The 21,451-nt window shown below is 58.1% G+C and overlaps 2 protein-coding genes across 3 annotated transcripts; both read right to left on the minus strand.

Moving 5' to 3' along the window:
• Positions 1 to 163: 163 nt before the first annotated feature.
• Positions 164 to 10,621, minus strand: RAVER1 (ribonucleoprotein, PTB binding 1). Of its 2 annotated transcripts, none has more exons than XM_075546841.1 (13): positions 10,363 to 10,621; positions 8,767 to 8,833; positions 6,488 to 6,957; positions 4,705 to 4,896; positions 4,505 to 4,625; positions 4,290 to 4,384; positions 3,614 to 3,698; positions 3,225 to 3,430; positions 2,857 to 3,135; positions 2,230 to 2,304; positions 1,762 to 1,893; positions 1,474 to 1,557; positions 164 to 1,384 (listed from the first exon to the last, which is right to left on the minus strand). In XM_075546841.1, exons 1-13 carry the CDS (start codon positions 10,579 to 10,581, stop codon positions 1,238 to 1,240), a joined length of 2,172 nt encoding a protein of 723 aa, XP_075402956.1. In that variant the 5' UTR covers positions 10,582 to 10,621; the 3' UTR covers positions 164 to 1,237. The 2 variants fall into 2 exon arrangements, with proteins under 2 accessions (XP_075402956.1, XP_075402948.1); XM_075546833.1 differs by having other exon boundaries at positions 3,614 to 3,701.
• Positions 10,622 to 10,645: 24 nt separating this feature from the next.
• On the minus strand, positions 10,646 to 21,141 carry ICAM3 (intercellular adhesion molecule 3). The gene is made up of 7 exons (XM_075546853.1): positions 21,060 to 21,141; positions 20,284 to 20,550; positions 12,908 to 13,219; positions 12,143 to 12,427; positions 11,594 to 11,848; positions 11,217 to 11,465; positions 10,646 to 11,132 (listed from the first exon to the last, which is right to left on the minus strand). Exons 1-7 carry the CDS (start codon positions 21,139 to 21,141, stop codon positions 10,939 to 10,941), a joined length of 1,644 nt encoding a protein of 547 aa, XP_075402968.1. The 3' UTR covers positions 10,646 to 10,938.
• Positions 21,142 to 21,451: the final 310 nt, after the last annotated feature.

The following is a 21,451-nucleotide window of genomic DNA, read 5'->3' on the forward strand; positions in this document are numbered from 1 at the left end:
AATACAAGCGCAGTTGCCTTCACCGGGCAGGGTGACCACCCGACACTTGGCTACATGGGTGCGGAGGGGTTGGGCGCACAAGCCAGTCGGACACCCGGAGACCTGTAACGCATTCCCAGACCTCCCACCCACCCATTTACTCCCAAGAACCAGCCAGGTAACCTTGTTTTCTTTAAAACCATTTACTTAGACAAACTTTAATTCAGCAAAGGTGTGTAGGGGTTGGGGAAGAGGACATCCCTGGAGTGGAGGTGGCTGGAATCTGAGGGTGGGAAGAGGTGGGCCAGCTGGTCAGGGGCAGGTCACCTCAGGCAGACAGGCAAGCTTATCTGCATACAACTGATAATTTGGGGGCACTGGGCCAATGGGGGAGGCCAGTTCCAGGGATCTGGCCTGGGACAGAAGTAGCAATTGTCTTGTGGGAAGGCGGGGCTCAGTGAGCATAGTGCTGGCCACTCCCAGACAGACTGCAGGGGTGTCACTAGCGCTGTCGGTGAGGGTTGGCTCTGGGAGCAAAGGTGAGGGTGGCTTGGCTCTCCTGTCCTTGGGGCAGGTACCCTGGGGGTACCCTGGGCAGAGCAGCCCAGTCCCCAGGCCAGAGCTGTTTGGTCCTGAGCCAAGCTTCCCAGCTTGGTGTCTGAGATGCTCTGGTGGGTGGGGCCTGGAGCCTGGCTTTAAGGCATCAGAAGGCATGGGGATGGGGGCAAGGAGTTGGGAACCAAGGACCAGGGTGGGGTGTAGGCCAGGCCCTGGCCTGCAAGACATGGAGGAAAGAGCCAGGCCTTGAACCGAACAGTGAGGACACGGGACTGAGTGTCCAAGCTGGGGTTGTCTTTTCCCCCCCTTAAAAACCCAAAACATTAAAAATTAGAAAAGGAAAAAAGTCAATGGTTGAAGTTAAAAAAAGAAAGGGCAGTCTCTGATCTTCAAGGGAGGTCAGGGAGACCACCAAGGCACTCGGCAGTGACGAGGCAGGAGGACCCCAGAGACCAACAGTGGCAGAGGAGGGGAGAGAGCCCAGACGGGGGCTCTCTCTTAAGGCTGCAGGGCTTCGGTGTCCAGAGCAGGTCAGAGGTGCAGGATGGCCCCCAGACACACGCACCCAGACGCTGGCTAATTGGTCAGAAAAGTCTTTTGGAGATTTTCTATCACCAAAAGAAAACAGAACAGACACCAGAAAACCCAGCAGTGGACCATCTTGGGGCCGGCCATGACCATCTTGGGGCCGGCCAGCCACTCAGAAAATTCGCTTCCGCTTCAGGTACGAGTCAGCGTAGTGGCCACCCAGGCCCTGGGAGTGCTGGCCCACGTAGCTGCCTTCTGGGCTGGGCTCCGGTGAGGGCAGCAGGTGGGAGAAGCTGCGCTTCTGGCCACCCAGGGGGGTCTAGAGACAGAGGGTAGGGGGTGGGAGATCAGGGGCTGCCCAGGGCCACAGCTCTCCAGCCCTGGGGGTCCCAGCCCCACTGCCCGTACCTTCAGCAGGTGGCTGTGGCCATTGGGCCCGGGGCTCAGGCCCAGGAGCCCTTCTCCAGAGCCCAGTGGAGAAGAGCCGACCGCCTGAGAGAAATAAAGAAATGTCATTTCTCGTGGCTGTAAGAACAGGGGCGGGGTTCATTTAGATCTGGTCAGAGCCTCTACTTTCTCGTCTGCCACCACTCCCACCCACCAACTGGACTTCTGGGGGCAAAGGAGCCCAGACTGCGCCCCCTTGGGCAGTCCCCCGGCAGGAGTTCCAACAGTCTCGGCCTGGGAGTGCCTCACCTTGCTGAGGTGGCTCTGCTTGAGGCCAGCCTGCAAGCCACTGGTGAAGTAGGAAGTGGGCGAGCCAGAATAGAAGTGTGAGAGGGGCCCCCCACCACTCCGCTCGCTGAAGCTGCTGGGTGGGGGGGACATCTGCAGAGAAGGGTGAGTCGAGTGAGGGAGGCGGCACTCACCATGCCCATGGCCACACCCTGCAGCGCCTCCACCAAAGGACAGTGCTGCCAGCGGCGCCCCTTGTCTGCAGGGAACCCTGGGGCCATGGGCACGTGACTGAGCACCATTTCCCACCGAGGCCCCATCAGCAGTCTACTAACCACTCGAATGGGGTTCACCGGACTTGCAGAGAACCACCCACCCGAGCACGGTGGGAACTAAGATGTCTGGAGTCTTCAGTCACATGGGAGGGGAACAAGCTCTGTAGCAGGAGCTTGCTGAGACACTCGGTGTGGGGGGCATAGTGGCCCTTACCTTGAGTCGACTGGGCCCATGTGGCCCTGGGGCAGGTTCTCGTGGGAGGGAGAGGAGCCGCCGAGGCCCCACGTCCTGAACAAAAGTGGGGACAGCATGGTGGGTTGGGGCCTGCATGCCCCTCCCTCCCGCTCCAGGGCCTGGCTACCACCAAGGACACCCACCCCACCTCAGTGCCTAGCATGGGGGCGAGAGAGGATGTTCCAGGCCGACCAAGTCAAGCTATATAATACCCACATGCCAAAGGGCATGGCGCCAGGGCCAGGCATAGGGCTGGCAATATAAGCTGGGAGCCCCGCCTGTGTGAGTCCCGTGTGTTTCAGGAGGGTTACTTTTATTTTAAATAAATAGTAAGGGGGAATGGAAGAGATGGCATACAAGTAGACGGCTTACAGCTTCCAACCTGGAGATTAGAAGCCCGGACAGTAGCTGATTCAGGAAGAGGAATGGAGGAACGGAGGTGCGAGCAAGGAGGCTGCGCAGCCTCTGGGGGAGCAAGATAAGGCTTCTTGAGAGGAAGACAGGCAGATGGGTGCAGGCAGATAGAAGGCAGGGCTGAGCGGACTCCGTGGAGATTTCGGAGGGAGGGGCTGTGGCCAGCCTGGTGCAGGTAGAGAGGGCACTTACCGAGGGGTAGTCGAAGCCGCAGCCATCAGGCAGCCCTGGCTCAGGGGGAAGGCGAGGGCTGAGCAGGCGGGACTTCAGGTGGAAGGCTTTGCTGGCCCCCCCTCCAGGGACCGGGTGGGGAGGCAAGGGGCCCTCATCTGGGCGGCGGCTCCTCCCTGCAGGCCCCCAGCCTCGGGCCTCCTTACCCGCCAGATTGCTGGCTGGGAGTAGACTGTGGAGGTTCAGGTAGGGATTCAGGGGGATCCGGAAGTCCTTAGGGGGTTCCCCCAGCAGCGAGACCTGTGGCAGGGGTTGTATTTGTGAGACTCCAGCAGAGGGGAGGGGGCTGGCCCAGCTTGGGGGGGCGGTGAAGGGTCCGGGAGCCTTACCCCTGGGGGTGTTGGCAGAGGGTCTTTCTGGAGGCCTCTGAGGGCACTGCCCCGGAGCCCCGTGGAGGCGGAGGGTGGAGTGAGCTGGGTGGCTGGTGGGGCCAGCCCAAGGGCCTCCCGGTCACTTGCAGAGGGGCCCAGCAGCGATGGCAGCAGAGGTGGTGGCTTCCCTCGCCGGGACGGCAGCTCAGGGGGCAGCCCCCCTCCTACATATAGGTGCGAGGTCAGCGGCCCAGTTACACAGGGTCCCATCTCCCAGGTACCCTAGAGCTAGGCAGGGACACCGACAGACAGACGAGACCCCTGGACCAAGGCCACTCACTGGGAGCAAGACACTCCCTGGAAGAAAGGGGGCTGAGCAGGGGACATGAGCGGTGAGGCTCTCTCACCTGCAGACAGTTCTCCAAGGAGGGGCTGGGCCGGAGGAGCTCCAGGCTGCAGGGGGCCCAGGGGAGAATCGCCTAGGATGCCAGGCTTCTAGGAACAAAGCAGTCAGTTGGCATTGTGGATGATGACTGTCCAGCATGCCTGGCCACACCTGTCTGCTCAACCAACTGCTGCCCAGGCCTGCTATATGGCCCGCCCTGGCCCGAGTGTAACACGGGCAGGGAATATGGATTAAAGTCACTCTTTGTCAGTCTGCCATCCCACACACAATGACAGTGACCTTCAGCCACTTGACGGAGCACACAACACACACTCACCCTGTTTCAGTTACAACCAGACACACCCACCTCAGGGAAGGGTTGTGTGGGTGCGGTGGGGTGGCTGAGGGGTTGGTACTTTTGTCCTGAGACCGAAAGCTGAAAACCAGAGCTGTCGTCTGTCTGGCAGAAGGGGTCACAGCCCCACACCTGGTAGGGTGGTCAGTCCTTAGACCCAGCTTGGGTCATCCAGGTCAGGAGCATGCTCAGGGAGGGGAAAGGAAGCCCTGCCCTAAGGGGTGGCGAGGGGAGTATCCTGAAACAGGGCTGAACCACAGGCCAGGGCACGTGAGACCCCAAGTGGCTACTGCCAGGTGCTATGCATGGGGGAGGAGCCCCAGGGTCCAAGGTGGGCAGTTACCTTCTGACCCTGGGTCTGCAGGGCCAGCTGGAGCAGCGCCGTGGACAGGGCTGGCCCGTTCAGCAGCGGCATGGCTGGCGGTGCGCCTAGGAGGCCTGGGAGGAGACCCAGAAAAGTGGGCAGTGGTCCTGGATGGGCAGGGACCTCTACCACCACCCGTTTGGCACAGTAGAGCGTGAAAGGAGGCTGGGGCAAGACAGGGTGTGGGGCCTTACCCTGTTTGCCACCATGGAGCACGGGGTTCAGCAGCAGCTGCAGGGAAGCCGATGGGCCCAGATTGTGGAGCAGCTGCAGGATGCTGGGCTCAGGGAGGAGCCCCTTGCCCCGATTAAGGGCCTGAAGAAGGCAGGAGGTTAGAGACAGTTCAGAACCTAGGCTGGGACGCAACCTCCCACCCCCCCCTTGGGGTACTCACTGTGGCCTGGGCGGCGATGAGTGCAGCCAGCATGCTGCGGCCTGGGGGCCCGGGTGCACAGAAGGAGACCCGCAGGCGGCTGCCTGCCAGGGCCAGCCCGTGGGCCTGCTGTTGCACCTCCTCTGCCACCTCAGCCGTCTCATACTCCAGCACAGCGAAGCCCTTCAGCTGCCCGTCCTGGCCATACGCCAACTGTGGGGAGGCAGAGGGCCCGGCCCAGTGAGGGGTCATCAGTGATTGGACACCAGGGGAGTGAGCCCCAGAGGCACTGTCCTGAGCCCTGCCCTCACCCTGGTCCCCATTCACCCCTAGTACCCTGCACCCTGAGCATTTCCCAGGGGAGGAAGCTGAGGCTGGGTCAGTGGGCCCACATCTAGGAGAAGGCAGAGCGGAGGCCTTCACACTAGTGCCACAAAGGGCTTGGGTGGGGATTCCCAAGCTCGCCTATCTCATGAGCACATCCCCAGGCCACCGGCTCAGCCAGAGGCTCGGAGGGTAAGCCTGGCCCTGGAGCTAGAAGCCCGGGGCCTGAAGTCATCCAAAACTGAGACTGTTTTGGCTGACAGGGCTCTGCATGAGCCACTAGGGCAAAGATCAGCAAGCCCCTTGGCAGATCCCGTCTTGTTTTGGTAACGAGTGAGTCGACCACAGGCTCAGAGACGGGTCTCAGGGTTTCTAGACACTTAGCTGCTGGCAACTGCAGTAGGCTGATTCACACCTGGCCCTCGAGCCACCCTTAGCGACTGGCCTGGCTACTCTGCACTGTACAGGAAGCCATGCCAGGCTCCACCCCTTATAGCTGAGGCCCAGTGGGGTCTGTGGGTGGCAGAAACAGGTGAGCACGCCGAAGGCTGGTGTCTCGGGTCTGTCCCACAGTCCTTAGAGGAAAGGCCTGGCGATCGACTGAAAAATCAACCAACGGAAGCCCTCCAGAGCCCACCTCTGCTGCGCTCTCCCCATGGGCCAGGCTCGGACTGCACACAACTGCTCACTGGTAGAAACGAGGACCCTTCCATCTGACCATGGAAAGACCCCCCAACATAAACCAAGTGGGGACGACAAGGCAAGGCCAGACCAGAGAGGGTGCACAAGGTGCTAGCACGGGACCCATCCATGGACGTGGGTTGGGCTGCCTCCCCGTAGAAACTACTTCTGAACAGACAGCTCTTCACATACGTCTAAGAGCATCGAGAAAACCAACGTCTCTCCAGACAATACTGCAGCACACACACACCCCCCGAGCAGCTCGGAACAAAGGGCTGGCAACCTCCGTTGGAGACACCAGCCATGGAAACTCTGCAGATGCAGCCCTGCTCTACAAGCACAGGAAGGCTGGGGGGAGCACAAACCAGAACCAACAGTCAAACCCACAGGACACAAGGACCCAGAGACTTGGAGGTGTCGGAGGGCGTCTAAGGCCACCCAGACCTTGACCAGAGGGACCGAGGCTCTGGTCTCCATTGGTCCCACCCCTCCAGGACACCTAGAGTGATGGTCCACCCTGGGGAGGCACCCTGGGCTGCCTCGGGACCCAGAGTGCCTAGCCACCTCTGCTGAGGGTGCCCTTGGGCTTCACAATCAGCTAGTGCCGCCTGCAGAGTCCTCGGGGGTAGACTGAGGCTGGCAGGGTCTACGCGAGAACCCCCGCCATCCGGCTTGACTAACATATCCTGGCTTTCCCGACAAGGGCACTAGGTGGCCAGAGTAGGTGAACGATGCCCTAACAGTCCCTTTGGGTCCTTTGGACCCGGCACCGCACCCCCACCCCCGGCACTGAGCTCACCTGGCAGAAGGTAGGGGTGTGGATGGTGGAGAGCGCCTTGCGCAGGGCGTCCACATCACTGAAGCCTGGCGGCAGGTGGTCGACACAGAGGCAGCGGGAGTGGAGAAGGGCAGGGGTCAGCTGCCCGGCGTCGGTCCAGTGCACATAGAGGGTGCGCGGGCCCAGCGGCTTGCCCAGCAGGTCGGACTTGGCGCGGGCGGCGGAGTCCTTCTTCATGTACTCGGCGAAGCCGTAGCCCTTGGAGTGGCCCGAGCGCTCGTTGTAGACCAGGAAGCAGCGCTCTAGGCTGCCGAAGGGCCGCACCAGCTCCTCGAACTGCTGCTGCGTCAGGCTGGGCGGCAGGTTGGCCACGCAGAGCAGCGCGTCGGTGGGTTGCAGCTGCACAGACAGCTCCCGCTCCCGCAGGCGAGTCTGATGGAAGGCGCTGATGGCCGCCTCAGCCTGCTCCCCATTCAGCAGCGTCACGAAGGCTGTGGTAGGAGGGGAGCAAGGGTCAATGGGGGGTGGGTGGGTGGGGAAAGCAATGTACACACACACGCGGCAGAACCACACACCCAGGGAGGGACCCTACCCCCTTAACAGCCAGGCGCTGGCTGGTTCCCATGAGTCACAGGTGTACCTGCTGTGTGACACGGGCTCACTGGCATCAAGGTTCAGAGCCTGTGGCCAGTGGCTCTGAAAGAAACCCCGGCCCTTGCCTAGGTAAGGGCCTCAGCTGACGTACCGCTCTGCTGGCAATGTAGCGCGCTGAGCGCAGTGGCAATGCAACAGCCGGTCCCGCCACTCCTTGAGACCACTGGATGACTCTCCCACGGGTTGGTGGGGGCGGGGGGTGTTGCAGAAGACCTGGACTCTGGGCAGGCTGGCTACCGAGTCCCCTGTGCCCCCTGGGAGCCTGCCTCAGTCTCTGCCTCACTGCCCCCAAAGCCCCCCAGAGCTTCCAAAGTGACATCCAAAGCAGACTCAGATCTGACTGCTCCCACAGGGCCTCGAGGCTTCTGGTCCCCATACGTAGCCTCTCCCCCTCCGTGTATGGTGACAGCTGAATGACCTCCTGCCCCCTGACCTGATCACCTGCTGGGGTCACAGCTGTGTCCCCAGCACGCACTGAGTTGACACCGACTAGCAACCCAAGGACAGGGTAGAGGCTATTCTTTCCGAGAGGACAAAGCCTCGACTCTCTCTGAAGGACTGCTGGGCTTGGAAATGCAGGCCAACCGGCAACCATTCGGCCACCGCATCCCCAACCTCAGCTCGTGACGAATGCCCATCTGTCCAAAAGTGACACGAGCTGAATGAAGTCTCTCGTGCCTGACAGCCATAGGTGTTCAGCCCAGCCTGCCAAGCACCTACTCTGTGCCAGGCAGCCCGATTTCCGCCTGAGCAGGTAGGTGGGACCGCTGAAGGACGGAGGCCCAGGAAAGGAACCACTCGCCTGTCACCGCAGAAGGCCAGACTAGGGCGAGAAGCCAGGCCTGATCGCCTCCAGGGGCCCAGCCTTTGAAGCACTCCCCCAACCTGCCTCCTAGCCAGCCAGGTCTCGAGGGGCTCCCACCATGTGACCGCCAGAAAACCAAGGCCGCTGGAAGATCTAATCTCAACAAATACAGGCAGGCACCTGCCCACAGAGGACTTCCCTCCTCAGCAGAGCTGGCCCTCGGGCAGGCGCCTGTCTGCTGAGCCGGCATCAACAGCCTGGGAGGGGGCACCCAGAGTGCTGTGGGAAGCCACCGAGTCCTGCCTGCATGGGGCACAAACAGCTAAAGGCAGTGGCACAGTAACAGTCTGGAACCTTGTGGGCACACGGAGTTGGTGAGGCTGGGACACAGCCTCACAGTCACTTCAGGAGGTGCCTCAGGTGAATTCTCTGGAGATCACGGACCAGACAAGGTCAAGGAAGGAGCTTGACTGTTGGATGGGGGCTGGCTGGGGTGGATGAGGGGGGGCACACTGGTGGAGGCAGCGGGTTACATGGGAGACTGCAAACCAGGCAGAGACGGCAGGGGGAGTGCAACAGAGGTGGAGAGCACTGCGGCGTTACTGCGGTGAAGACTAGGGACCCGGCACAGCGGAGCTCAGAGCCGCACGAGCGGGCTGGGGAGCCTGGAGCACCAACATCAAGGAGACATGTGACCAGAGGCAGGTAGGGATACCTTCTCTGCTGACCTGGGGGTGATGCTGGCTTGGATCTCAGGATGGGAAAAGCTGGCCCAGGACCCTCCCAGCTTTGGGGTGGGGGTAATCTTCCCAGCACGCGCCCACCCCGGAGCCCCACAAACCTGTCCCTTTGTACTTGTCCACAAAACAGTACTTGAGCTCATAGTCGCTGAGCAGGTCATGCACTTCCTGCAGGGGGGACAAAAGCCAAACATGGAATCATGGGTGGATGGGGCAGGGTGCCGCTAACTAAGTGCTCCCGGGCGACCCCAGCACCCCGTGACCTGCTCTGAAGGCAGCACAGTGACCTGCCTCCACTTCCACCCCCTCACACATGGGAAAACAGCTCGGGGCAGCCACTTGCCCAGGCCCTCCTGTGGCCAGGCTCGGGCCCAGGGCGTGCGGGCACACTTAACCAGACCAGACTGGGAAGAGTCAGCTGGGCCTGAGCTGGAAGGGTTGCTCCCAGCAAAGTCATCTAAGTTGGCTGAACCTCGGCTTGCAGGGAAAATGCTCCACCTTTCTCAGCGTCCCTCCAAGTTAGCGATGAACAAACCCATTGGGCAGGTGAGAAAACAGAGACTAGTGAGTGAAGGAACTTGCTTGCAGGTCCTGGCGCTAGGCAGAGAAGCAGGAATGCCACCTGTGGCTACCTGAGTGGGGAGCCCCTGTTCTATTGGTAAGCTCACACACTGCGGCGCCACATGCTGCCCGTTGGCACTGGTGGCCCTCTCAATAACCAGCTGCGAGGGCGAGGCGCTAATGCCAGACCTGCCAGTGAAACAGCGTGTTCCCAGCCGAAATGGTAGGCAGTGGGAGGGCTGGCTCGGGAAACAAGGCAGCCTGTGCCTACGGAGGTCTGTCCCCGCTTCAGGCCCCTCCAACACGCCTGCAGCTCCACCAGTCAAAGGCAGGTCCACCTGCGGCCGGACCGGCGGCAGGTGTGCTGGAGGGCTTAAGTGAGCGGCATGGGGAGGAAGTACTTGTTTCACCAGGGTAGGGCAAACTGGATTCCATTTCTGGGTCCAAAGAGCATAAAGCCGCCCTGCTCCCGGGAGGCCTGCTTTAGGGCGCTCCTGGCTGTGGGATCAGCCTGGGGGAGGGGGCCCTGCAGAACTCAGGGCCCCCTGTCCCGCAGGTCCTGGAGACTGGAAATGCCTTTTTCCAAGAGAATTCCCGAGGCTTGGAGGGAAGGGAGCCAGCCCCCTTCCCCCACCGCCAACTTCCGGATCTGGCTCAGACAGGAGTGCGTAAATGCTTGACATGGAAGGGGCAGAATCCAGGGAAACGTGAAACTTCCAGGGACCAGGTCCCGCCACGCTAAGGTGGCGGGGGGAGGGGGGAAAGCACACTCCGCGGTGGGAGCCATTGGGTTCCCACGCGTTCCAGACGGAACTGCCCGTTCACAATCTCCCCCGCCCCAACTGGCTCAGGCTGCCCGCCCCCACCAGCTCCCCGCCCCCTTCAGTTGAGGCTCGCCCAAGCCCAGTGGTCGCCTTAGCAACACCCCGCGGGCGCCTCGTCTGGATTTCTGCCTCCATCACCGCCCCCCACAGCCACACTTGGTCGCTCCCGGCCCCCGCGTGGATCCCGCGCTAGGACCCTCCCGCTGGCAGTCCCACCCACGCCGGGGTTCGCGGTGCCCTATCCCCTCCCCCGCGCACGCGCAGGGTGGTATTTCCCGCCACGCTCCCACCCCGTGCCCCCCGCCCCCCTACCTGGTTGGTCACGTCCCCGGGGAGGCCCCGGATCAGTATCTTGCGGCGGTTACGGAACTGGCGCTCGGTGTGTTCCAGGCGTTTCCGGATCTCGTCCGGATCCAGCGGCGGCAGCTCCTCCTCGGGCACCCGGCGCTCCGAAGCATCGCCGGCCTCCGTTTCGGCCTCAGCCTCCGGGCTCAGCGGGGGCCGGTGAGTAACGGACACGTCGGCCGCCATCTTGGGAAGCCCGGCGCCTTCTGGGACCAGCGAGCCGGGGAGGAGCGGCATAGAGCGGCAACGTGGGCGCGCGCGCCAATTGGCTGAGGGAAGCCCCGCCTCCTGGCCAAAGCCCTCAGCCCATTGGCTGAGGCCCAGCCGACCTCGCGGCGTTCCCGCCCCGGCGGAGCGCCGCAGGTCGCGCCCTCATCCGCCAATCAAAGCTGCTGGGAACGCGCCGCGCGTGAGGCGAGCCCCAGGGGCGCCTGTGGAATCAAGCTACTGACTCAGGAGTTGAAGGCTTTTATTGATTGTGCTCTGGGCGACGCAGCCAGCACCCCGGGGGTCTTCGGCTCGGGGATCCAGGAGGCCCGCAGCTCAGGACGTCTCCTCCTCTGCTAGCCTTTGGGGCTGCCTAGACGTGAGGGGCAGCGAAGTGCCCCCCTGCCTCACGTGGTAGATGCCGCTCTGCTTCTTTCCGCAGTAGATGTAGAGCAATGCCGCTGAGATGGTCACCAGGCCCAGGACCACCAACACCACCAAGGCGATGGTGACTGAACTGGCCTTCCCATCTGTACAGAGAAGCTAGGAGTGAAAACCGAGCCCAGGTCCTCCTGCCCCTGCCCATGCAGACCCGCAGCCCTGCCTCGGCTTACCGTGAACTTCTAGCACCACCTTCATGGTAGTTTTGCCCAGGGCGCTGACAGCCTGGCATTGGTAGGTGCCTTTATGTTTGGACTTGACGGTGATGGGAATTCCCACAGGCACACGGAGACTGGAGCTTTCTTGCAAACACTGCAGCGTAGGAGCTGGGTTGCCCCGAGCCTGGCACCACAGGACCTGGCGGCTTCTAACTTTCCATGTCACGTGCTGGGGGCACTGGGTCCCGTCAATTTTGGGGCCGTCTGTGGGACAACCATGTTCCTCAGACACACCCACAATACCCAAAGCACAATAGCCGGTTGGGGAGCAAGTACCTAGGTTGGGAAGGGACCACACCCCCAGGGATCAAAGGTCAGGGTCACCAACTCACACAGGACATGCAGCTGGACACTCCGGTTCTTGAGCAGGGTTTCCCCGCCCACCTGAAGCCTGGCCTGGCAGGAGAAGTTGCGCCCATCATCGCTCTCCATGGCGGTCAGCCGAAGCTGGGCAGGCACCCCCATCGCTCGGATCGGAGCCCCATCCAATGTAACTTGAACTCGGTGCCCGGCCACACAAGTCACATTCACCGTGGTCCCCTCGCGGGCGGTAGCGTTGCTCAAGTTCAGGATGGGCCCCCAGAAACCTAAGAGTGGACATGGTCATGGAGTCCGTTGACTGTGCCCCTGATAATGGATCAACCACTTCCGCACCAGCTCCGCCCCTCTTAGGGTTCTCAGACCCTGTCTTTCAGCCCCTAAGGCCCATTCCCTTCCTGCCTTCACCCACCTGTGAACCCTTCCCCAATTTTGGCCCTCAAGCGCTGCTAAAGGTTATTCAAGTTCCCACACCGTGCAGCATCTTTTTTAAAGGTCAACTTAGACCTCTCTGCAGCCACCTGGACCTCATCTGCCTTCTTTCTGCCATGCCCCCCTCTTACTGTACAAGGTCACGTTCTCCAGGATCTCTCGGCTCGCGCCCCCCAAGGTCACGTTGCAGGCCATCTGGGCGTCTTCCTGTGCTTCCAGTGCTGTGGCTGTGGCTGTGGCCTCAAGCGTGTCCCCGCGGCTCATGATGTTGGGGTTCAGTATCTGGTCCCCCAGCGCCATGTAGACCTGGGCCTCCCAGACTGGGAACACCCCTTCCAAGGTACAGGTCACGGTGGACTCTCTGCCCACCTCCAGGATCCGGGGTCCAGTGAGGATCGGCCGAGTCCTTGGTAAGGCTGGGGAGAAGAGGGGGATGTGAGGGTGGCAGACATGACCTGTTGCCCTTTCCTGGGCGTTTAGAATGTCCTCTTCGGGACACACTGTTCAGGAGCGTGAATCACTGGGTCCTGGGGCCCACCCACCGCTTGGCTGGGGTCATTCCCCCCCAGTTGCACACCCACTGCTACCTGGTGCATCTGACTCAGCAAACCTATGGGGCAGAGTGGAACTGCCCCTCCTCTGGCTGAGACTAGCACTCATTCCGGAAGTAGAAAGCCTCGTCTTTCTGCCTCAGACGGGCTGGTGGTTTCAAACTGCTGACCACTATGCTACAAGGGCTCGCTCTTTGGCCGGGACCACAGCCTTCTCAAAAGACCCTGTCAGGGCCCCACCCCAGGAGACCCCACTCCAGGGGCTACTGGCATGCTCCTCCCAGAGGACCCTGCAGCCAGGGGTCCCTCCCACCCCATGGTCATGACCCCGCCCCAAGGCCACACCGAAGGTCCGGAGCTGCCTGGAGGTGGAGCTGTTCTGGAAGAGAGCCAGGCCTCGGGAGCGCAGGTCCAGCTGGGCGCGGCAGGAGAAGTTGGCGCCGTGGTCCTCCCTGCGCGCGCGCACCGTGAAGGAGGCCCGGGTGGGCTCCCCGAGGCCGAGGGTGGGCTGCCGGCCTAGCTCCTGCTCCCCGCGGAGCAGCAGCACGCTGAGATGCGCCCGGGGCGCGCCGCCGGTCACCTCGCAGCGCAGGGTGAGGTTGTCTCCGACCGGCTGCCAGGCGGGCAGGGGCGCCAGCTCCACGCGTTCCGGGAACTCTGCGGGTGAAGGGGAGGCAGTTGTCAGGGGGCTCTGTACCCCCAGCCCAGGGATGGGGGAAGACGGCAGGCGACCTGGTGCATTGTTTGCTGTCATCCTTAGTGCCCTTATTATTGTTTCCTGAGTTGTCAGACGCCTCGCCAAACCCTTAAATAAAAATGCGATTTCCTCTTGGCAAGGGTCTCTGTGCAGGAGAAAAAGGGAGGAAAGAGGGGGAGAACGTGTGTCCCCACTTAGAACATGCAGAGGCATCTAAAAGGTTCCTGTTGCTATTTAGGGTTTGCCTTGGAATGGCCAGGTGTGGCCTGCCTGCAGCCTGGGATCCTCTGCCCTCTTCTTTCCTCTTCAGGATGGCCACAAGAGACAACTAGGAAGTGGCTGGACCCAGGCTGGAAGGTGCATTTCCCACCAGCCTTCTTGGCTGTCACGCCTCTTGGCCTCGGGCCCAGCCCCTGGACCAGTCCTTGGCTGTGGCCACTTCCACCAGGGCTTGCTCCAAAATCCACTGCCACGAAGTCAGTCCTGACTCACAGTGAAGGTATCCTGTATGGCAGAGTAGAACTGCCCCATGTCCAAGGCTGTCTTCTCTACCGGTGGGTTCTTAGAGCGGATCTGTCCATCACAACCAGATGCTTCTTAAAGCACTGACCCCAGGGCCCCAGGCCTCCCCACTCAGTTCCCCGGCACCCAGGCCTCGGTTCACCTGCTCCATGCCACACGTGGCCAGAATGTTTGGGGCTGGGGGTTGGGCCTCCTAGCCCAGTCTGCTCCCATCAGCAGCTGCCTGCCCCTAGCCCCCTGTCACCCTTGGATAACTTGAGCCCTGGCCCAGAGACCCAGAACTGACTGAGATGGGGAAATAGTTAACATCTGGACATTTCTCATTTTAGAATATTTAACAAGGCAGCCACCATCTTAACCCCAGGAGTCACGAATCTGAGACTCCTGTGAATTGGGAAATGCTGGTCACTGGAACCCCCCACCCCACCCCCAGGGAGGTAGGATGAAGGAAAACCCAGACTTAATGCGTTTTCCATTTGCTGCAGTGTAAACACCCTCACCGTGGCAGAACTCAAGCTAACACCTGATGCAGAGTTGGGAAGGGCTGTACGCATTTGGTCAGTTGGTTCTCACGGGCCAGGACAAGTGTTTTGGGCCCAGAACTGGACAGAAGCCTCCCAGGCCATGTCAGCAGAGGGCCATACACACACAGGCAGGTCCACTCCCAAGGCACAATCATGACCAATCTTACAGACACACACACATGACCATTCACCCAGAAACGGGACAGACACATAGACAAACACGTGCAGCTGTACAGGGTGTGTGTTTGGTTTTTACGTGCCCATAGGCATCTTTAGGAGGAGCTCTGGTGGGTGGCACAGTGGTTTTGTGTTGGGCTGCTCTTGATCCACGAGGTCAGCAGTTCAAAACCACTGCTCCTTGGAAGAGCGATGGGGCTTTCTCATCTTGTAAAGAGTTCCAGTTTCGGGACCCCACAGGGGTGGTCCACTGTATCCTACAGGGTGAGTATGGGTCAGCATCCACTTGATGGCAGTGAGTTTGAATTTTTTGGTTTATAGGAATCTTTGTTAGTTGAAAAGTCAGATATTCATTTGGTTAGAAAACCTGGCACTGCGCCTGATCCGATCCCACCACACCAAGGCAAAACACTAAGGGCGTGCAACAGAACAGCAAGGGGAGCAGAGCAATGAAGTCCCCAAGGAATACCAAAAAGAGACTTTGGGGCCAGGGCTTAGAACCCCATCAGACTCGACTGGAAAACACTACTAAAGGCCAACAAACAGTCCTTGAACTATCTACAGGCTTTTCGTTTTTGTTGTTGGTGGTTTTTGTTTTTTTTTTTGTCATTTGCTTTTTGTTGTTGTTGCTTTGTTTTGCTCTGTCTTGTTTTTGTGCATGTTGTTATCTCCGCAGGTCTGTCTAAATAAGATAGGCTGGATGAACTATCTGGAGGAGAAACAAAGGAATTCCACGGTCTAGGGGACATGGGAGAGGGGGAGGTTGGGGAAAAGGAAGTGGTATTAACAAACCCAGGGACAAGGGAACAACAAGGGATCCAAATCAGTGATGTAGGAGGCCTGGTAGGGCATGATCAAGGGTAATATAACAGAGAGGAATTACTGAAACCCAAATGAAGGCTGAGCATGATAGTGGGACAAGAGGAAAGGAAAAGGAAATAGAGGAAAGAGCTAGGAGGCAAAGGGCATTATAATGCCCTTTCTAAATAAAGGCATGTACATATTTAAATATATTTATGAGGATGGGGAAATAGATCTATGTGCATATATTATAAGCTTAGTATTAAGGTAGCAGATGGACATTGGGCCTCCACTCAAGTACTCCCTCAATGCAAGAACATTTTGTTCTATTAAACTGGCATTGCATGATGCTCACCTTCCCAACATGATCGCTGAAGACAAAGCAGGTGCATAAGCAAATGTGGTGAAGAAAGCCGATGGTGGCCGGCTATCAAAAGATACAGCATCTGGGGACTTAAAGGCTTGAAGGTAAACAAGTGACCATCTAGTTCAGAAGTAACAAAGCCCACATGGAAGAAGCACATCAGCCTGTGTGACCAGGAGATGTTGAAGGGATGAGGTATCAGGCATCAAAGAACAAAAAATCAAATCATTGTGAATGAGGAGGAGTGCAGATTGGGGACCCAAGACCCATCTGTAGGCAACTAGACATCCCCTTACAGAAGGGTCGCGAGGAGGAGACGAGCCAGTCAGGGTGCAGTGTAGAATGATGAAACATACAACTTTCCTCTAGTTCCTAATGCTTCCTCCCCTCCCACTATCATGATCCCAATTCTACCTTACAAATCTGGCTAGGTCAGAGTGTGGGGGGAGGTCAGGTGCTTACAGACAGACATCCTCCCTGAAGGCAATCATGCCAGACTGCTGTCTCCCCACACCACAGGGAGGGCCTGCTCCCTGCTCCTGGGGACAATGGACTATTTTTCCCTGAAGCTTGCAACCATTAGCTTGGTTCCTGTAGGTGGGGTTTACACCCTACTGCTAATGGTCCTTAATGGATATCCAGCTGCCATCCTGACTCTAGGATCCACCCATCTTGCCACATGTGTACCCCCAATCCCTCCTCTTCCTATTGGGTGTATGTCCCTAGATTGTCCCCCTCTCATTGCTGTATAACCTATAGTGCAACCCCTTCCTGTGACTTTTGTCTTTACCTGTAATAAGTGAGCTTGCACGCCCCAAGGTACAGAGGCCTGGGCTAGCAATAGAGATCTCTCAGACTCTCCCCACCCCCACCTCTCCTCGGCTCCCTCTTCTCCCCTGTTTCCCTTTCCCCTTGCCCTCCTTCCCTTCCCTTCCCCCTCTTTCCACGTGGACCATCAAGCGGGGCTGAGGTGAGCATGCTACCATGAAATGTGTCTGACTCCATTACTTCTATCTCTCATGCTCTCGATGACTTTACTGTAATATATATATCAGCTGTACAATTGTGCTTACTCAACCCATGATTAGTGGGGGGGACTGGCTCCCCCCAAACTCATACCACATCAGAGGATGTACACTGGTGCGCATGGGAACTGGGAACACAGGGAATCCAGGACTGATGATCCCTTCGGGACCAGTGCCAAGAGTGGTGATAGCGGGAGGTGGAGAGAAGGTGAGGTGGAAAGGGGGAACTGATTGCAAGGATCTACATATGGCCTCCTCCCTGGGGGACGGACAACAGAAAAGTGGGTGAAGGGAGACGTCGGACAGTGTAAGATATAACAAAATAATAATTTATAAATTATCAAGGGTTCATGAGGAAGTGGTGGGGGTGGGGAGAGAGGGGAAAATGAGGAGCAGATGCCAAGGACTTAAGTGTAGAGCAAATGTATTTGGAGTTTTGAGGGCAGTGAATGTACAAATGTGCTTTACACAATTGATGTATGTGTGGATTGTGATAAGAGTTGTATGAGCCCCCAATAAAATGGTTTAAAAAAAGATATTAAGTCAATATTATTAAGATTTTATGTCAAGACCTAATATTGATATGAAATCTTAAAAAAGAAAGAAAACCAGGCACATAGTAGAAAGAAAACATTTTGAAAATGATAATGGCAACATATGTAGCGATGTGCTTGACACATGGATGGATGGATTGTAATAAGATCTGTACAAATCCACAAAAATGATTTTGAAAAAAAGAAAGAAAAAGAAAAGCAGGCACTTTGCTCTATTTTCCTGGAGGTCGGGGATGTGGGGAGAGAAATAACAATCTAGCAAACTTGAAGGAGATAGAAGGAAATGGATTACTGAAACTTCTTCACATTAAAAAACAATTTAACTTTTTTTTTACGTAACACGCATATATGGTTCCACAGTTGAAACATTCATAAGGGTTGTGTAATCCTCCCCACAGTGCAGTCCAGCGTGTGGTTTGTTTTGTTGCTAGGCGTCCTCAGTTGGTTCCGTCTCCTGGGAACCCCCGGTACCAGGGAAGGAAACGCTGCTTGGTGTGGTACCATGCTCACCATTGTGACCATGTGTGAAACTCGTTGTTGCAGCTGCCCGTGTGTCACCCCAGCAAGGTTCAAGGGCAGATCTTAGTTTTCCATTTGAAAACATTCTTCTGTTGTTGTTTTTTATGCTTATAGGAAAGAGCTTTATATAAAGAGTAATTGTTCATCAAGAAAACATCCCAATCCAGTCCAGATCAAGGCCATCAGCCAGATATTAGCCCTTATGTCCAATACCATAAATTTTCCTCCAGACTCACAACACATGCAATGACGCCGAGTGCCGAAGATCACAGGCCAGTGGGTGGACAATCCTGTGGATCCGGTGGTGGTGGAAGCATCTTCGCGCTGGCGGGGGTCTCCGCGTGGCTGAAATCATTCTTACACACCCTAATTCAGAGTTTCCCATGCAGCGATGCCTACACACCGTTCAGCGTGGTGGCAATCCATTGACGTGTCATGGCCTCTCCCACTTCCTCCAAGAGTTTCCTGTTTCCATCCCTCCACCTTTCCTCACCCTGTTAACTTTGTCCTTGGATCAGCCTTCTTCTCCTTTAAATGGTTGTTTGTTCTAACACAGGGGTTCGTTTAGCTCTACACCTACATTCTGGCTTGGGTCGCCTTAGGGGTGACTCAGGGCTACAGGCTTGAAGGTCTCAGCGGTTCCTTTCTGACCAGTCGGCTTCGTCTCTTTTATGATTTTGAGTTTTGTTCCATAGTTTTCTCCCACCCTGTTCAGGACTTTCAAATGTGGTCCTTTTCAGAGCAGAAATGGTGGTAGCCGGGCACCACCTAGTTCTACTCTCATGTAGAGACCACTGGGTTTACATGGCCCATTAGTCCACGTCATCAAGCATGATGCCATGCTCCAGGGAGCGGTGGCTTCGGATAACATGTCCAAAGTGCGGGGGGGGGGGGGGGGGGAGTACCACCGTCCTTGTGTCTCAGGAGCATTCTGGCTGTACCTCTTCCGAGACAGATTTGATTTTTTCTTCTGGTACCAAGACATGTAGGTGGACACAGATAATGGCTCAGACAAGCCTGTTCACTTAGACACAGACACGTTCACATGGATACTGCCATGATATACACATACACTTGCATGTAGAAACCCACCGAACACAGATGCTGGTGTACAGCCTTCACAGGCAGACGCACACACAGCCACCCGCACAGACACTAGCACATACAGCTACACAAGCGAGGCCGACACTGAGGCACACAGAGACACTGAGGCACACGAGCTTAGGCACAAACACATAAGTACATGAGAAACTAGCTCACGGTGCACATACGCGGGTCCCCAGGGGCATACTCTCACGCAGCCTGCACTACACCACACGCTCACCCTCTGAGCCCGCATATGACCTGCTCTGTTAACGCCTCTGACTCACGGCCGTCAAGTGGATGCCGACTCGTAGCGACCCCCTCTGGGCTCCAGGACTGTCCTTACAGGAGTAGAAAGCCCAGTCGTTCTCTCAAGGAGCTGCTGGTGCTTTTGAACTGACAGCCATGCGAATCCCAGCCCAATGCATAACCACGACACCACCAGCTCCTGGTAGCGACCCTATAGGATGGGGCAGAACTGCCGCTGTGGGCTTCTGGGCTTGTAACTATGGGAGTAGAAAGCCCTGTCTCTCTCCCCCCTGCTACTGTCTACTCTGTTCGATTGTTTCCCCATTCACAGCTGAGAGAAACAAACCAGGATGGGAAGGGGTGTCTAGGGAGAAAGAGTCCTTGGGAAGAGCAGACCGTGCGATGCTGGCTAACACAGGTAAGAGGCTTCACACCTCTCCGAGTCTCAGATTCCTCCTCTGCACCCCCCACTCAGGGGAGAGTGCTCTTGTGAGGCCTGACTGAGCCAATACGCCGCATCCACGTGGAGACCTTAGAACAGGGCCCGTATGCAGTCAGCAGGAGGCCCACGTCTCTGGAACTTTCTGCTTTATAGGGTGTGTACTTTAGGAGGAGCCCTCCTGGCAGAGTGGTTAGGAGTCGGGCTGCAATACACAAGGTCCACAGTTCGAAACCACCAGCCGCCCCTTGGGAGAAAGCCGGGGCTTTCTACGCCTGTAATCAGTCCAGGCTCAGCAACTTAGAGTCAGGTCTACCCTGTCCTCTAGGGTCACTGTGAGTCGGCATGGGCTGGATGGCCGTGAGCTTGGTGTGGGGTTTATATACTTTGGGGGAGGGGGGATTGAATCGTATGAAGTCCTCCCTGCCAGGAAAAGAAACAGATAAAAGGAGAAAAAATGCTGCCTGAGGCCCAAAAAATGAATGTCACGGCTGTCCCTGGGCCCAACCCTGCCAAACAATGAAGCTGCATCGCTTGATCTTGTTTTAGTTCTGTGCCTGTCTCTCTAGTCTGCTCTCTCTCTCTCTCTCTCTCTCTCTCTCTCTCTCTCTTTCTCTCTCTCTCTCTCTCTCTCTCACACACACACACACACACACACACACACACACACTCAGGTCCAATCCTAGGTCACAGCCTTGGTCCATTCCTGCGAACTCCCCGTCCATCCACCCATCCCGCCCCCCTGACCAGCAGCCCTGTCCCCTCACCGTACACCGTGATGTTAGTCGAAAGGATGACCTGAGAGCCATTGCAGAAGCCGGCACAGAGGATCTCTTTGTCGGCTGTCACATTGCTCAGGCGGAAGGCTACCCAGCTCGGACCTCTGCCCACAGGCTCCTTCAGCAACTCCGTCTCCAAGACAACGTTCCTGGCATCCGGGCAGTCAGCACTGCAGTTCACCGTGACCGCCTCCCCGGTGAACACCACTGGGTCCCGGGGCTCCACCCGCAGCGGGGACAACTGCCCTTGGCTCCCTGCAGGGGCATAGAAAAGTTGTGCTGCCCGCTCCTGTCACCCCCAGCCCACCCCTACTAACCCCCTCCTTGTTCTGGGAGAGGAGAGGAAGCCACTGGCTAGGGTAGGGGCCTGCACTCAGAACGGGGAAGACAGATGGACCAGGGATAGGAGGCCTGAGGGACAGCCTGGTCCAGCCTGGGGAGGGGATCCCCACAGGCAGTGGTGAAGGGAGAAGAGCTGGGCGAGGCGAAGGGAAGGGTTGTTCTTGGCAGAAGGAACAGCACGGGCAAGGGCCCAGGGTCCCCAAGGGTCACAGTGTGTGTGGGCACCCGGGGCACCAGTCACGCGAGGGGACCAGGCTGCCGAGAGCCTCGAGGCCTGCTTAGGAAGCCCCAACTTTCTCCCGAAGACTCATATGGGTTCCAGGAAGGGGACACTGTGGCCAGCAGCCAGCAGGATGCAGGCACCTGGGTTTTCTCTGCCCCCCAGCCCCCACCTGCCAGTCCCCTAAGCCCCCACCCCTCACCTGGAGACAGCAGATAGCAAACCAGCAGCAGGAGGCCAGGCAGAGACTGGTGGGCTTGAACCAGGGGCCCAGCGGGCATCATGGTAGCCAGCTTTTGGGGGAAAAGAAGGTGCCCTGGGGAGGGGCCTGCAGTCGTGAAGGGAGGGAGGAGGCGGGCCCCCGGGGAACGGAAGTGGCTGTTAGGATTGCAGAAATCAAGGGCTACATGTGCCCAGGCCCAGGGAGGGCAGAGATATGCTCTGAGCTCGGATGGTGGTGAGTGGACACTCCCTGGGCAGGAGTCAGGCCCAGGGGGGCATTGGGTACTGGCAAGACTCCCCCAGGCCTGACCTCAACTGCAGGCTGACTCCCTAGTGAACCCGTAGGAAATGTTTCGGTAACCAGTTTCCTCT

This window comes from Tenrec ecaudatus, chromosome 1 (genome assembly GCF_050624435.1).
Source record: "Tenrec ecaudatus isolate mTenEca1 chromosome 1, mTenEca1.hap1, whole genome shotgun sequence".
NCBI lineage: Eukaryota > Metazoa > Chordata > Mammalia > Afrosoricida > Tenrecidae > Tenrec > Tenrec ecaudatus.

What these genes read in the sequence shown, in the direction of transcription:
- RAVER1 (XM_075546833.1), bottom strand. Translation starts at nt 10,581, where the DNA reads ATGGCGGCCGACGTGTCCGTTACTCACCGGCCCCCGCTGAGCCCGGAG. An exon ending in CCTTGGAGAACTGTCTGCAG is followed by an intron (nt 3,431 to 3,613) that starts GTGAGAGAGCCT and finishes ACCTATATGTAG; the next exon opens with GAGGGGGGCTGCCCCCTGAG. An exon ending in GCCACAGCCACCTGCTGAAG is followed by an intron (nt 1,385 to 1,473) that starts GTACGGGCAGTG and finishes CTCTGTCTCTAG; the next exon opens with ACCCCCCTGGGTGGCCAGAA.
- ICAM3 (XM_075546853.1), bottom strand. Translation starts at nt 21,141, where the DNA reads ATGATGCCCGCTGGGCCCCTGGTTCAAGCCCACCAGTCTCTGCCTGGC. An exon ending in GACTAACATCACGGTGTACG is followed by an intron (nt 13,220 to 20,283) that starts GTGAGGGGACAG and finishes CTTCACCCGCAG; the next exon opens with AGTTCCCGGAACGCGTGGAG. An exon ending in GGTGGTGCTAGAAGTTCACG is followed by an intron (nt 11,133 to 11,216) that starts GTAAGCCGAGGC and finishes TTCTCTGTACAG; the next exon opens with ATGGGAAGGCCAGTTCAGTC.